Genomic DNA, 14,349 nt, shown 5'->3' with positions numbered 1-14,349 from the left:
TCTCTCTCTCTCTCTCTCTCTCTCTCTCTCTGTCTCTGTCTCTGTCTCTGTCTCTGTCTCTGTCTCTGTCTCTCTCTCTCTCTTTCTCTCTCTCTCTTCAGTGACTTTGATTCCCTGGACGAGCGAGACCAGGAGAAGAACAACCAGTTGGGTTTTGACGTGGCGGAGCGGGAATTTGGCATCTCGCCCTGCATGACTGGCAAAGAGATGTCCTGTGTGGTGGAGCCCGACAAGCTCTCCATGGTCATGTACCTCAGCCAGTTCTATGAGATGTTTAAGGACACAGTGCCACCCGGAGGTGAGAGTGGGCGTTACACTCTTACTGCGACCGTGTTGTCTTCTGACAGATGGAGTTAAAACATAATTATCTAAAACCCTGAGAGGATTTGAAGTGCTCTTAATCTCAACTTTTGCTCTTTTTTTTCCCCCCGCTCAGATAACCAGAACTTGAGTCCAGAGGACAAGGCAGCACTGATCGCCAGCACCAAGTCTCCTATCTCCTTCTTCAGCAAACTCGGCCAGAGCATAGCGATTTCCAGGAAGCGAAATCCCAAGGTCGGTGTCAACAGAAAAGTCTGTAAACTCCTGTTTAAAGGTGAATATTTGATGCTTGTAGCAGGAGAATAAAAATAACTGCTGATGTGTCACCAGCAGGATAAAAAGGAGAAGGACGTCGACGGTTTGGGGAAGAGAAGAAAAACGAGCCAGACCGAAGAGGTGAGTCCGTCTGACAGCAGAGCGTCTCCGATGTTGAGCGTGAGATGAATGTTTTTTCCCCCCTCTGCCTCAGGAGGACGTGTCCAGGAGCGGCCGTGAAGACAGGTCAGCCGTCCTGTCGGAGAGAAAAGTGGACTCCTGCGCCGGGGGGAACCACAACAAGGTCAAGGTCATGGCCACCCAGCTGCTCGCCAAGTTCGAAGAGAACGCCCCGCAGCCTTCAGGACTGAAGAGACAGGTACGGAGGGAGGCTGGATCGTGACAACAGGCCGTTTAATGAGCCCAGGTCCAGAATGCTAATCATGGGCACGCTGGGTTTTGTTCTGGCTCTGGCAGGCGGCTCGGGGTGAACTGGTTTGTTCGCTGGCTGCAGAGTGGGAGGGAGGAGTGGGCTTCACCACACTACACTGGACTGTTGTTGTTCTCAGACTCTGAAAATCAGTGACAGTAATGAAGTTACACACAGTACAGGGAGTGAGGAGTGAGTAAAGGTTGTCTGGATTTCTAGATACACGTCCATATTTTCAATCCGAGAGAGAGACACACAGAGAGAGAGAGACAGGAGAGAGAGAGAGAGAGAGACAGGAGAGAGAGAGAGACAGGAGGGAGTGAGAGGGAGAGAGAGACAGGAGAGAGAGACAGGAGAGAGAGAGAGACTGAGAGAGAGACAGAGAGAGAGAGAGACAGGAGGGAGTGAGAGGGAGAGAGAGACGGGAGAGAGAGAGAGAGAGAGAGACAGAAGAGAGAGAGACTGAGAGAGACAGGAGAGAGAGAGAGAGAGAGAGACAGGAGAGAGAGATGGTGGGGAAAAAACTGACCCAAAAAATCCCATTTGTGTCGGGCTGTAATGAACAGTTAGTTTTTCTCTTCTTAGTGTGCAGGTTAGAAATCAAACATCGCTTCATGAACAGTGTCTGGAGCCAGGACGGTCATTTTCTTGTTGCCGTGGTATCGATATCGTTTGATTCTCAGGCCGCCATCGTATCCTAATTAAAGCTCCTGGTGTGGTGACAAACCTGTAGAGAGTGAGAAAGGATGCATGTAGCAGCAGCTGCTTCATGTGTGACGTCAGCGCTCTCAGCATGATCCTCTGACTCTGTCACTTCCTCATGACCTCCGTGACCTCGCTCCATCATTCACTTCCCTCTCTCTCTTTCTCTCCTCATCTCTCTCCCTCCCATCCTCGACTCTTGCATGACGCCTTGCATGGCCTCTTTTACTGGCCTCCTTCATCCTTACCTGACCACAAAGGGGGACTCTCTGCCCAACCTGGACCGCCTTTTACCCCCGTCCCCGCCCCAGACCCCCGCCAGAGAGCCAGTGCGCCTGGCCCCGGTCCCCGCCTGGAGAAAGGTAAAGAGAGGAACCGGCCCAGCTCACCGTCCCCTTTAGAGACTAACCACTAGTCTAACCGTCTAACCGCACCAGCTCGTAGTTTGTCCTGGAAGAAAGTCTGAGCTCAACTTCTTTGTAGATCAGCAGGAATCAACCCGACAGCTGCAGCTGTGTGGTTAACAGCTTGTGTGTGTGTGTGTGTGTGTGTGTGTGTGTGTGTGTGTGTGTGTGTTTAAATGAGACACATAAGATTGCACAACCATCATGGTTTGTCCCGCTTGCTTCTCCCGTCCCGGTTCAGAGACGCACACAGCAGCAGGAGCAGCTGAGCATCCGCTACAAAGAAATGATCAAGTGTCAGACGCTGCCGTACAGAGGAGAGCAGGTACGCCTAGATACCCAGGTAGTCCAACAAGTCCTCCCACATCCCGTTAGCTCCAGATCCCCCCTCCTCCTCCCTCCCTCCCTCCCTCACAGGTGAAAACGGATTAGCCTTCAAATCCAGAAGAAAGATGGGAGGGAAGGTAGCTTCAGTGAGCAGGACCACATCCAGAAAAGAAGTGCGTGTGACTCTGACACCTTTCCAATACGCTCGTGTGAGAAAGGTGAAAACACACGGTGGGACAGGCAATGACAGCACGTCAGTGAACGTGACACAAAGCAGCTTCAAACTATGCAAACAGACGGCCGCCTCTTTATGTTTCAGAGTGTGGACGAGTCTGATGCATGACACAGAAAATAATGTAGCTCAGGTTAAAACTCCTGGACGCCTGAATTTGTTTCCAATTAATTTAACTTTTTTTTTTTTCTTAAACGTGTGTTTCTGCTTTCAAGTCGATGCTAAATTAAGTTGAGAACATCTATTTGGAAACAGCACGTAAAATAGATGTTACATTAAAAAATAGCACATCGATGATGTCGCTCTGTCGCCGACTGCTCCTATGACTAACTTGCAAAAGTTTCCGAGGGATGTATTAAAAGTGCATCAACAAGCAGTGGAGGAATGCAGACGCCGTCTTGGCTGCATTTGGAGCGGAAGCGGTTTGATGCAAATTCGCGACAATAGGCGTCCAGAGGTTAAAGTGTGCAGCTATACAGCGTCACACGGGACAAATCAGGACCTAGCATGAACGTTAGCTCGTAGCATGAAGCAGTGATGATCAACATGATGATCTGGGGAGGATTACAGCTGCTGCTGCTGCTTTAAAGGAATCATCACAAACCAGGAAGACGTGAACAGAAGTGTGACGTCTACCTTCCCGCTCTTTTCTTGGTGCCCGTTGTCATGACCTTAGAGCTCTCCTTCCACTTTCCCTCCTGAACTCACTGTCCAAGTAGAAACAGTAAAGTAGCTGTTTATTAGGCACCAGCTTGACTTGAAGGTGTGATGCTTCCTGATGCACCCTCCTGCTCCTCCAGCCTCAGGAGGTGATCAATGGAGAGGTAACAATACGGAGCAGTATCGTTAAAAATCAATGCAAATACAGACGGTTTAAAAATACACCATGCAATACTTCTTTGAACCAGTAGAGGCAGAATTCCTCCTTTAGTTTTAAAGCCTTACAACCTCAAATGAAGAAGTATTCCCGAAATAAAGTCAAATAAGGTCAAGGAATCTTTTTTTGTTTTAAATTATTTTAAAGGAAGAGTATGTGACTTATTGATCCAGTAGGTGTCGCCCTTTAGCTGCAGCATGAAACCAAAACAAGCAGATGTTTTTTTACACACCTCCTCGATTCTGAAGCCTCTGCTCTCCTACGCCTCATCTCTCGTCCGTACTAAGTTTAGTGCAAGTAGCGGACTAAAGTTGTCCATTGCTCGAGCTGCAACTGCCCGTGTCCTGCATTGTTAACGGGCTAACGTTAGCGCTCTTTCATATTGCATGTAAATTGATTCAGAATGAGCGAGATCTAAAATCTCTGACGTGACCTCTAAACAATCAGTGAGTATGTTCTTCTTCTTGACTCAAACAGCTTTTATACACAAGGGGAGGAGCCATGTAAACACAGCTCTGACAACAACACAGCCAGCAGGACTCCAGCTTCTCCCTCACTGCAGACAGTCAGGACTCACACACACATTCACACAGGACACACTGGATTCATGAGTTAAATGCTGCACTTGTCGTTAGCTTCTTGAGCTTCTCCCTCCTTTTTCTGCACTTTACTTAATTTGCAGATTAGACCATTATAAGAGCTCAACAACAGGACAGGAAATAAAATTTTCACCAAGAGGCAATCTCCAGTGCTAAAGATTAAGCTGATGCAGAAGAGCAAAAATCAGCAGTCCGGCTCCAAGAGCCCCCAGAGGTCACATACAGTACACGCCCATTCAAAGACGCCTGGCGTATCAGGAGTGAGGCGTGAGGTTGATTGACAGGTGGGCGCCATGTAGAGGTCCGCCTCAGCTCCAGCTCCAGCTTTGGACTTCAGCGCCCCCTGCAGGATCAGACGTGTGATGTCACTCAGGCTGTGTCCGCTAATATTTACAGTCTGTCTCTGACACTAATTCTATTAACCAAATAAACAACCCAGCGTGTGATCACATGATTTCAGCCCTTAAAAATCACGAGCCAATCAAAATGAAGCATGACCTACAACAAGTGGGAGCTTGAAGCGTGTTGACTCTCATCACCTCCTGCTGAATCTCATGTTCCTGTTCCTTCGTCTCTCAAGGCCCGAGGAGGTGCAGACCAACTGTCCGGCTCGGCCTCTCGGAGCTGCCCAAAGAAAACCATTCTGCTCCCTTCCTCCTCCTCCACCTCCTCGCTCTGTCTCCACTCAGAGGTGACTCGTAGTCTGCTGTGTCGTCTCTTTTTGTCTCCCCAAGAGCCTTTTTTTTTTGTGTGTGTGTGTGTAGTTGTTTTGTTCCTCAGATTGACCTGTGCAGTGAGTAGTGGAGCTGGAAAACAAAAAAAAAAAACAGCATTTCCCCGATGAACTTCCTGGAGAGGAAACAGTAGAGTGTGTGTCATTATGAGAAGAGCAGCTTGTTGTTATGCTAAAGGGTGTGTGTCGCGGAGATGTGACGGCGTGTAAATAAAGGCACACTCGGGGGACGCTGGGTAGTTTTTTTTTTGCTTATTGTCGGGCGCCGTCAGAGAATCTGCAAAACAAGCTGTTCTAAAACAAGAGCTTCAACACCTCCTTTTGTTCCAACTCGGTTCACATCCAGCCAAAACAAAGTGCTGATACGCTACGTGTGTGTGTGTGTGTGTGTGTTTCTGCCTTCAAGCATATGTCTAGAAGTCCAGAGGAAGACGAGCTCGAGTACTACGAGAGGCCTGTGAAACACGGGGTAGAGTAAACGCATGTGTGTGTGTGTGCACAAATGTTTTACTCTAATGTTCGTGTTTAAAAAACACACGTGTGGAGTAGCTGTAAAGCCAGATTATTATTATTTTTTGCATCCAAAATGTTCATGAAGTCTGAAGTAGCGCTCCCTCAGCAGGAGTGGACTCGGCTCCAGCTGACAGACCCTGGACCGGTTCACATACCTGGCATACAGGAGAGGGCTGAGCGCCTGATCTCAAAGTTTAAGGGTAAACCTGACAGGGCGCCAAAGGTGAACACCTTGCATGATTGTCGTCCGGTGCATTCTTTGAGCTCACACTCTAAGCGAAGAACACATTCATGGGTGCTTAGTGTCTAATTCCCACAATTCCTCTTCTCTCCCCGGAGCCTAAGAGAAAGCCGTCCCGTTTCTTTTTAGAGCAGTGGACGTTATCCCGAGGCCCGAGCGCCAGTCCAGCTTCCCCGCTTTCCTCCCCCGACTCCTCCAGAAAGGTCAGGTTGGGTGCTGAGGATGGGGGCTCTAAAAACACGTCAGCCTCTGTTCCACACACACACACACACACACACACACACACACACACACACACACACACACACACAGTGTCTCTTTAAGAACGAGACCTTGTTCTCCCTGAATGGATCAAACTCCAGCCTGTCGTTTTCTGGATGTTTCTGTTGAAAGCCTCTCAGGCTGAAGGGCAGGCGTTCATAGTTTACTCACCCACACTCACATTGCTGCATAATTTAAAGTCTGACTGACTGAACTGATGAAAATAATCACTAACAAAACATCCAAGTCCTCCACCACAAGCACAGGCTTTTTATGGAGGGAAGGACGTTTTGTTTTTGCAACAACCACATCATCATGACCTCATTTTTTCTCTCGTCTTTTTTTTTTTTTTTTTGAATCATCCGTTTTCTCTGCAGGAGCCGACAAGGCCTCTGCACTCCGACGGTCAAACGCCCTTATATGTGCTTAGCATTCAGGAGAGGGCTGAGCAGCTCGCCTCTCAGCTGGAGGGCAAGAAAGCCGGACCTCAGGTGAAACACAGACATAGCTACACACACCGCCTCAGGAAGCTTTGACCAGCAGAGCAAAGACTGGTTTAGCGTGCTAACATTAGCTTAGCTACATGAAGCTAGTTGGAATAACTTTAAACTATACTGGATGAAAAAAGTGAGTGCACACATGATTAAAGGTCTCACATTATTAAAAAATACACTTCACCATGTGACACTCACATGTGCCTCTATTTTATATATCAACTTTAATAAAGTAGATAACTGATTGCTCATATTCTGATAACGATGACAGTCAGGTTTATTGCACAGCAGTAGAAAGGTTTATCTCCTCTTCTCGTCTACACGTTCACAGTGACTCTTTGACCTTTGACCTGGAGGTTAGAAAAATGATGTTTCAGGAGAGACATGAAGAACTCATGTCACATGTGAAATGAGATGAATGAGGACGCTGCGTGTTCCTGCATGCTGGAGGGGAAAGAGGCGGATGGTTGTCGTGTGATTTTAAGAAAAGTATTTAACTTCTCTCCTTTTTCTTCGTTCCGGTGGAGCCTTTGAAAAAGCCGTCACGTTTTTTTATGGAACAGTGGCACCTGGCCCGAGCTCAGCCTCACCCTGACTCTCCCCCCTCCTCCTCCTCCTCCTCCTCTGACACGTTCAGACAGGTAGACCTTTCACGCCGGGGACGAATGGACTGTGGTGACGCTAACACACACCTGCACTGGTTCTTTAACGCAAGCCCATCGTCATGGTTTCTAAAGGGGTCCGCTTGTGGTGAAACGCTAACTCATTAATTTGCACCGATTTTAATTGAGTTGTTTTTGTGACGAGTCAGCGGCAGAGCGATCACTTCACTACAATACTCCCACCTGGGTGAGCTTTAACTCCACACTGTTACGTCACAAAGCAGTCAGAAGTCATCTCGTGTGACCGCCATGTTGACGAGCACAGCTTCCATCTTCCATCGTTCAGCAGGCCTGCAGCTCTGCAGGATCTGCTCGCAGCTCGTCCCCACTAACAGTTTGCACGACTGAGAGCTGCCTCGTGTAACACCTGACCTCCGCTCTCCTCACGCAGGATTTAAAAAGCTTTATATTAAAGATGGAAAACTAATCCTGTGGAGGGTTAATTCAGGATTCATGCAGACAGCTTGTTGGATACAGATGTCTGTCCTGACCGTGCACAGAGTGTGTGTGTGTGTGTGTGTGACGTGGACCTGTTTCGTTGCACACTGGAACCCTTTAACCATCAAATATTAACTGGAGTTATTTCATCAGCTCTGGAGTTCGACGGGCGCTGCCAGCACTGCTGAAACGCTCCATCAACCAAGCATGAACACATTGCTATGTGACGTCTAAACATCCTGTCAGACACACTGTGGTGTTGGTGTGCTCAGTGATCCCCTCCTTCATCTTCCTTCTCTTCCTCATCCATCATTTTCTAACGCCTGTCCACCTTTTCTTTCCTTCTTTTTTTTGTTTTGTTTTTTCACCCCCCTGTATGCTGTCGACAGCGCTATGTGAGGATGTACACAGGTGGAGTTAGCTCATTGGCTGAGCAGTTAGCCAATCAGCTTCAGTCTCAGGAAGATCCTAAACCCCTGGCTGAGAAGAGGGATTCGGTAAGCCTGCTGTCCTCAAAGGGTCGAAGGCATGTGGCTGCACAGAGCGACACCAGAGGGCGCTGTTGTTGTTGATGCAGTGATGTGCTAGTTCTCTGTCCCAGTTTAACCCTTTATGCACCTCCCGTTAGCTGTAGAAGTGTGTGTAGCTAACGTTGGGATTGTGTCGTTGTCAGTGACCACTGATCAGTAGCATGGATCGGCTTTGACAGAGGCCTGGTGTGCGAGCCACGTAATCATTGATGTGTTTAAGCCTCTCCTCAGACCTCATCACTCCTGTATCCTTCCACAGGGCTCGCTCAGGAAAGAGTTCCCGGTCAACATCGGGGGCAGTGACGTTTGCTTCTTCTGCCGTAAGCGCGTGTACGTGATGGAGCGGCTGAGTGCCGAGGGGAAGTTCTTCCACCGCAGCTGCTTCAAATGTGACTACTGCGGCACCACGCTGCGCCTGTCGTCCTACGCCTTCGACGTGGAGGACGGTGAGACGGCCAATGAAATGCATCTCTCTGCGTGCTATCCTGTCGTTTCTAAACATCAGAACTTACACCTTATACATCATTCCCTAATCCTCTCTTTTCCCAATTTCCAACAAAATTGCCTCTAACAAAAACGTGGAATATATTGGGAATGTGTCACGGTCTGGAATTTTTGGGGTGACACCTGGGTTGGCCAATCAGATTTTAACTGGGTCCTGCACGCCACACACACCATTCACACCACACCCTTAGATCCTCTGCTTACGCCCAGCCAAACCAAAGCAGCCTGTCACCATCCGGCTCGCAGCACAGGCGGCTGTACGAACACAACATCACTACGTTCACACCTCGATGTTTCGTACGAAGGCTCAGACAAAACTAAGAGGCCGTTTGTGAATCCATTACCACGGTCTGCACGCTGCAGATGCAATCTGTGGGCACGGATTACACAGTTTGTTTAAAACACACCGATCACCAAACCGTGTCCCCAGATTGCATGTTCGTGTGCACTGATCTGTAAACTGTCGGAACGGATTCACAAACTGATTTCTGTTTATTTTATTTATTTTTTCCTCATATTTTTGAACCTTTGGTGGCTCGGTAGTTCACTTTCTTATCAAGTGACAGTTTTGAATTTGAATGCACATGTCAGCATGCAGTAAATGACTCAACCAGGAGATGCCAGGATAATCCAGCACGGCGTCACGAATGACGAGCCGAGTACGTTTGCAGAAGACGCAGGAAAGTCGTTAACACGTCGACCTTGACAGAATCTTTTCTGCTACAAAGAGAAGAAAAGCAGACTTTTCTCAGCTGCCTGAAGAAATGAAATGAGTCGACGAAAGAGCATCAAGTGTAAATAGAACCCCTCACAGAGCGCCCATTTAAACGACCCCAGAGGCCAGCTCATTCACATGATCCGATATCTTTGGTCTCGTCCATTGTGTCCAAGGACAGGCGACAGATTGTTCATGGAGACAGAAGAAGCCGTCTCTCAGCGTCAGCCGTGGGACTCAAACCCACCGCTGATCCGAGCCGAGATAGACGGAGACGTTTTTTAAATCTAAAAAGACAAACACTCGGTTCACTAATAGGGACAAAGAAAGAGTCGACGGACTCCTGAAGGTGTAATTTGCAGCAGATTCTATCCATTATATTGAATTCTTTTATTTCCTTATTGATTTTCTCACGTCTCTTTCTGTCTCTTTGTCCTGCAGGGAAATTCTACTGCAAGCCCCACTACTGTTACCGTCTGTCTGGCTACGCTCAGAGGAAGAGGCCGGCTCCCTCGCCGGCTCCCATCACTGCTAAGGTACCTGCTTTGGTTCAGTGGAGGAGATCCTGGTGGAAGTCAAGACTGAAGGGCACATTATGAAGAAGAAAATAATCCAAATGAAGAGCCTCTAAGAAGAGAATTGAGGCTTTGTACATGTTGTTTTTGATCTTTGACCTTCAGAAAGTGTCTTACCACCTGTCTGTCCGCCTTTTGCAGGAGAACCAGGAACCCAGATCTCCCACGGCGACCGTCGATGCTCCGGGCAGGGCGATGGCAGCAGCAGCAGCAGCCTCCTCGGCCGAGCTCCCGCCTTCAGGTACCCCACTTTCCTCTCTTGCTGTGACGGCCGTCCCCGGCCGTCTGGCCAGGGGCGTTGGAGTCCCGCTACGCACCCTCCGCCGCACGCTCTCCTGGACCTGCCACCAGGTGGCGCACAACCCCCTAGACTCTCCCTTCCTGTGCACCTACTGCATCTACCTCCTCTGCTGTTTCTCCATCAATGTCCTGCTCAGCCTCCTCTAGCATGACTCTCTTGTCCCTCCTCTTTTTTTTTCCCCGTTCCTTACCTCCTTTTGAATCTTGGCTTCCTGATGTGAGTGGGATGGGACAGACTCACTGAGCCTGCACAGTGTTCATGTAAATCTTGTGATCCTCTGTCTCAGTGATTGATTGATCTTCCTGAAGATGCAGCATTCCTCCACGTTCGGTCAGCAGCCTTTTCACGACCTGTGATTGGCAGACGCAGGTTGCTCTGGCAGCAGAAGGAATGGTGCATCTTGAACTTATTTATTTTTCTTGGCTTTGTGTTTAAAATAAAAAAAGAGGTGACTCATTTCTGCTCAGCTCTCCAGGCTGCAGTTTGAACTATTTCTTAAACTCACCTGTGAAGCTTCCAGTCGTAGATTTCAGATGACATGTTGCAGCTCTAAATATTGGTGATCAAATTGGCATTTAGCAATAAAGTCACGCATCTGAAGCTGAGTGTGCAGCTGCCTGTGTTTTGAATGAAAAGCCAAGTTTTCTTCTTCAGTGATTGTAACCTCGAGTGGCCTGTGACTCCTCCTCCTCTGTCACCTGTTTCTTTACGAGCCTGCTTGTGATGTGTTTCTTTCTCTCTGTAAGCTGTTTCTGCACCCTTAGCCCCCCTCCCCCCCCCTTAAAAAAATACTTACTGAAACCCACCTTACCTGTATAAGTGCTTTTGTAAGCTTTACCTTTCCCCCTCCTATCAGAGCAGTTTAAATCTGCGAGCTCGACCAGCGCTTGAATCAGTGCCTGTGATTGGTTCTCCCCGTCTTCCTGCATCCCTCGCACCTCGACACACTGCTGCTAAGAACCGCTTGTGTTTTGCTGGAAAATGAACTAGTGCATCTTTTCTGCGTTTACTGCTTTGCATTTTGTAGTCAGATGTTAGAAAACCTGAAGAGGAGGGGCAGGTAAAGAGTATAGATCTTTAATATATAGATCAGGTATCTAGCTAGTGAAGTGTAGGCCTGCTGCGTTTCGTGGCATGTTTAGTTTTGTTAGACTTTCAGTGGCTCCTTATGAAGAAGTGAATGCTGTAAACAAATGCACGATTGATTTAAGATTTTAGGAAAATAAAAGATAACTTTCTTTCCTTCTTGTAGGTTATATTAAATATTCACATCACAGCGTTCTGAAACAAACATGCATCATGACTACGTGACTCATTAAAAGTTCAAATAAAAGTCAAAGTTTTTTTATTGGACTGTAACTTTGACACGATGTCAGTGACGCAATGAAGAAGGTCAGTTTGTCGTAAGTCTGTAAAAAGCTAAACAAAGACCACAGGCTGTTTAATCAAAGGAAGCTGATGAGAAAGTGTAAAAATCCTGCAGTTCATTGAGTGTCCACTAGAGGCTGCAGGAGCACAGGAAGCCACATAGACACCCATTCTCTCACAGCCTGGTTAGTTAGTGTCCTCTCGGGCTCACACTGTACGGGGGGACTTTTCAGAACACGTCCGTTTTGATTTGATGAATTTTTGTTTGTTTGTTTTTTGTCCTTTTTTTGGACTTTTTCAGTTGTGTTCAGCGGGCAGAGAGCGTTAGCATCAGTTTTCGTGCAGCCACTCTGAGCGCTCAAGTTGAATATTTTTCAACGTTCTCAGAAAGACGCTCTTGACGTCACCGTTGCTTCTTTGCTTTCTTGCCTTTTATTCCCTGTAGTTTTGTGTCTCGTAACCACATCCCCATCGCCAGGCGTCTGATCGGGTTAAATATGATCTCAAACATGAAACATGCAGTCAAAAGTAACGTTCAGCTGTTGTCATGGAGACCGGACGGACGAGTAGCACCTCTCTGTAAAAGGTGGACTTCCGGCGCGTGTATGACCTGAATGTGAGGCGGGCGCGATGTAACGCTTCGCCAAGAGTCTTAAAAAGCCGCCTCAGCTCTCAGCCCGTCTTTAGGTTGACTGAAAGTTAGGCTGAGTCAGCGTTTCAAGCACCATCCGCCATCGATGGGCCTCTAGCGCCCCCTGCAGGAACAGATAGATGACGTCACTCTGACTTGTTCCGTCAATATTCACAGTCTGTCGGGTCTTATTTTGAACAAGAAAACGACAGACGAGATTTTCATGAATTTAATATCGTAATTTCATGACTTTTTTTTTTTCTCACTGAGAAAAAGAAAAGAAATTAATGAACCAGTTTGAGCACATTCATCATCATCAGCATCATCTTCTGTTTGCACATCCATTGTCTCATCTGCGAGGTTGCTTGTTTCCAAATTTGATGATTGGAGTGTAAACACATCGAGAGTAAAAAGATTTTGATCCATTCCACGAAGAAAAATGTAGATGTTAAAGACGAACAAGAAGAAGGGAAAAAAGCAGCTTTAAGGTTTGCTTGTTAGGATGGGAAAAAGGCAAAGCACTCCCATATTACTGTAGTACGACAGAATAACCAGTGTTTAAATGTGTTTGTTGGATCTGCTGTAGGAGTTTAATCTAATGCAATAAATCCAGTTGTAGATCTTCTGTCGGTGTGTCCTTGTCCCTTTGTCCTTAGCGATACAAACTTGTGAAAAAAAGTGAATTTAACAAAAGAAGATGCTTCTGTCATAGCTGGATGTGTGATGGATTTGATGCTACTGATTGTGCACGCTAACACGCTACGTAGTTTTTAAAAAACAGCGACACAGGTGACGAGTTCGGGTCGGGTTCATATCCAGCGACACGTTTAGTCCTGCATGCTTCCTGCACTGCACAGAGGGTGTCTCACTCCTTCCTGCTCCTGCCTCACTCTCTCTCTTTTTGTGTGTGTTTTTTATTTCCTCTCCCCGCAACCTGCCGACACCTCTGATGTCCCCTGCGCTCGCTCGTGAAACCTCAGCGCCCGAGGTCAACGGCCTGCAGGAGCCCAGCCTGGCCAAACGTCTGCGGGGAACTCCGGAGCGCATCGAGCTGGAGAACTACCGTCTGTCCATCATGCAGAGGGAGGAGGAGCTGGAGGAGGTGCCGGAGGAGACGCTGGCAGAACACAACCTCAGCAGCGTGCTGGACAAGGCCACAGACGCTGACGAGCTGGGCTCCAGGTAAAGACGCCACACTGTTGTTCAGCATCCTGGATCGAAATCAATGTGAGGGAACCGGCCGTGCACCAGGAGTATAAAAGGTGCAGGACAGGAAACAGCAGCCATAAAGCTCAGCACACCATCAATGTGAATAAAGACTGAAGCAGGGCAGTGGATCTGTCATGATCCTGGGAGCTAAATGTTTACTGTCGAGTAAGAAACACTGCATGTTCGACGCACCGATTTATCTCCATGTGGCTGCAGAAAAAAAACTTTGTACTTTCCGTGAGAGTGTGAGCGAGTGTGTTGAGGCTGGTGTTGTAGCCGAGACCACGCTAACGAGTCGAGATGCTTCAGATCCTGAGAGCAGACCTTGAGACCGGTCTAGAGACCGCAGTGATTAGATTGAACAAAGCGTGTTTGGGCTTTTTGCCTTTCTAAGATGAGACCGTGAGTAGAGGAGGAAAAAGGAGTCACATGTCGGACTCAAACCCAGCCGCATGCTTTGAGGACTTTAAGCCCGGTACATTCGTTCTGACCAAACCTCTCCACCAGGGGTGTCCAGAGTGCGGCCTGGGGGGCCATTTGCGGCCCTTTTTAGGGACTTCTTTTTCAGCCCCCAGCTTCAGTTGAAGAATCGGAAGATTTTTGGGCCGAGGCCTCATTCAGATTCAGATTTTGTCTTTTTTCTTTTTCATGTCAGCGAGGCTGAAAGATATTCCTGAAATAGAAACTGTATTTTTTTTCTTCTTTTTTTTAAACTATTTTCCACTTTTTTTTTTCCGTTAACTATGAAAATGAACATGTGCATCATTTTTGCCAACAAGCAGACTGTTGTTTCACTGTTTAATCACCTGAGCTAAATACAAAAAGCTTGTGTACGAGAAGATCTGCATCACTAATTCATTGATTAGAATTTTAAAACTTTTTGGTTTCCTTTTTGGTTTTTCTACTATTTGTGTCTCATCATTGTTTCAGACTGAAAGAACAAAGAAGGTCAATAAATGAGCTAATTAAGGCTAATCATTCAAAGCTAGCCGTTCAAGTTGACTCCTCACTGACTCCTCTGTCCTCC

General features: G+C 47.5%; 1 protein-coding gene across 9 annotated transcripts in view; it reads left to right on the top strand.

Annotated features, from left to right (window-relative positions):
* The window catches only part of mical3a (microtubule associated monooxygenase, calponin and LIM domain containing 3a), a 44,913-nt gene extending 31,550 nt beyond the window's left edge, over window positions 1-13,363 (top strand). Inside the window, exons 13-29 of one of the 9 annotated variants that reach the window (XM_079345997.1) lie at window positions 102-298; window positions 437-555; window positions 652-717; window positions 791-955; window positions 1,969-2,070; window positions 2,354-2,437; window positions 4,728-4,838; window positions 5,287-5,349; window positions 5,503-5,616; window positions 5,733-5,837; window positions 6,273-6,386; window positions 6,917-7,030; window positions 7,879-7,986; window positions 8,279-8,465; window positions 9,680-9,774; window positions 9,955-10,054; window positions 13,094-13,363. In XM_079345997.1, coding sequence (XP_079202123.1) covers window positions 102-298; window positions 437-555; window positions 652-717; window positions 791-955; window positions 1,969-2,070; window positions 2,354-2,437; window positions 4,728-4,838; window positions 5,287-5,349; window positions 5,503-5,616; window positions 5,733-5,837; window positions 6,273-6,386; window positions 6,917-7,030; window positions 7,879-7,986; window positions 8,279-8,465; window positions 9,680-9,774; window positions 9,955-10,054; window positions 13,094-13,299 — 2,050 coding nt within the window. In that variant the 3' untranslated portion in view covers window positions 13,300-13,363. The remainder of the gene's footprint in view (window positions 1-101; window positions 299-436; window positions 556-651; window positions 718-790; window positions 956-1,968; window positions 2,071-2,353; window positions 2,438-4,727; window positions 4,839-5,286; window positions 5,350-5,502; window positions 5,617-5,732; window positions 5,838-6,272; window positions 6,387-6,916; window positions 7,031-7,878; window positions 7,987-8,278; window positions 8,466-9,679; window positions 9,775-9,954; window positions 10,055-13,093) is intronic. The other 8 variants (XM_079345999.1, XM_079345998.1, XM_079346001.1 and 5 more) reach the window with 8 other exon arrangements.
* The last annotated feature ends 986 nt before the right edge of the window (window positions 13,364-14,349 follow it).

This window comes from Symphodus melops, assembly GCF_947650265.1.
Source record: "Symphodus melops genome assembly, chromosome: 6".
Taxonomy (NCBI): Eukaryota; Metazoa; Chordata; class Actinopteri; order Labriformes; family Labridae; genus Symphodus; species Symphodus melops.
Note: the sequence above shows the minus strand (reverse complement) of the source record. Positions and strands in the feature narration are given on the sequence as shown.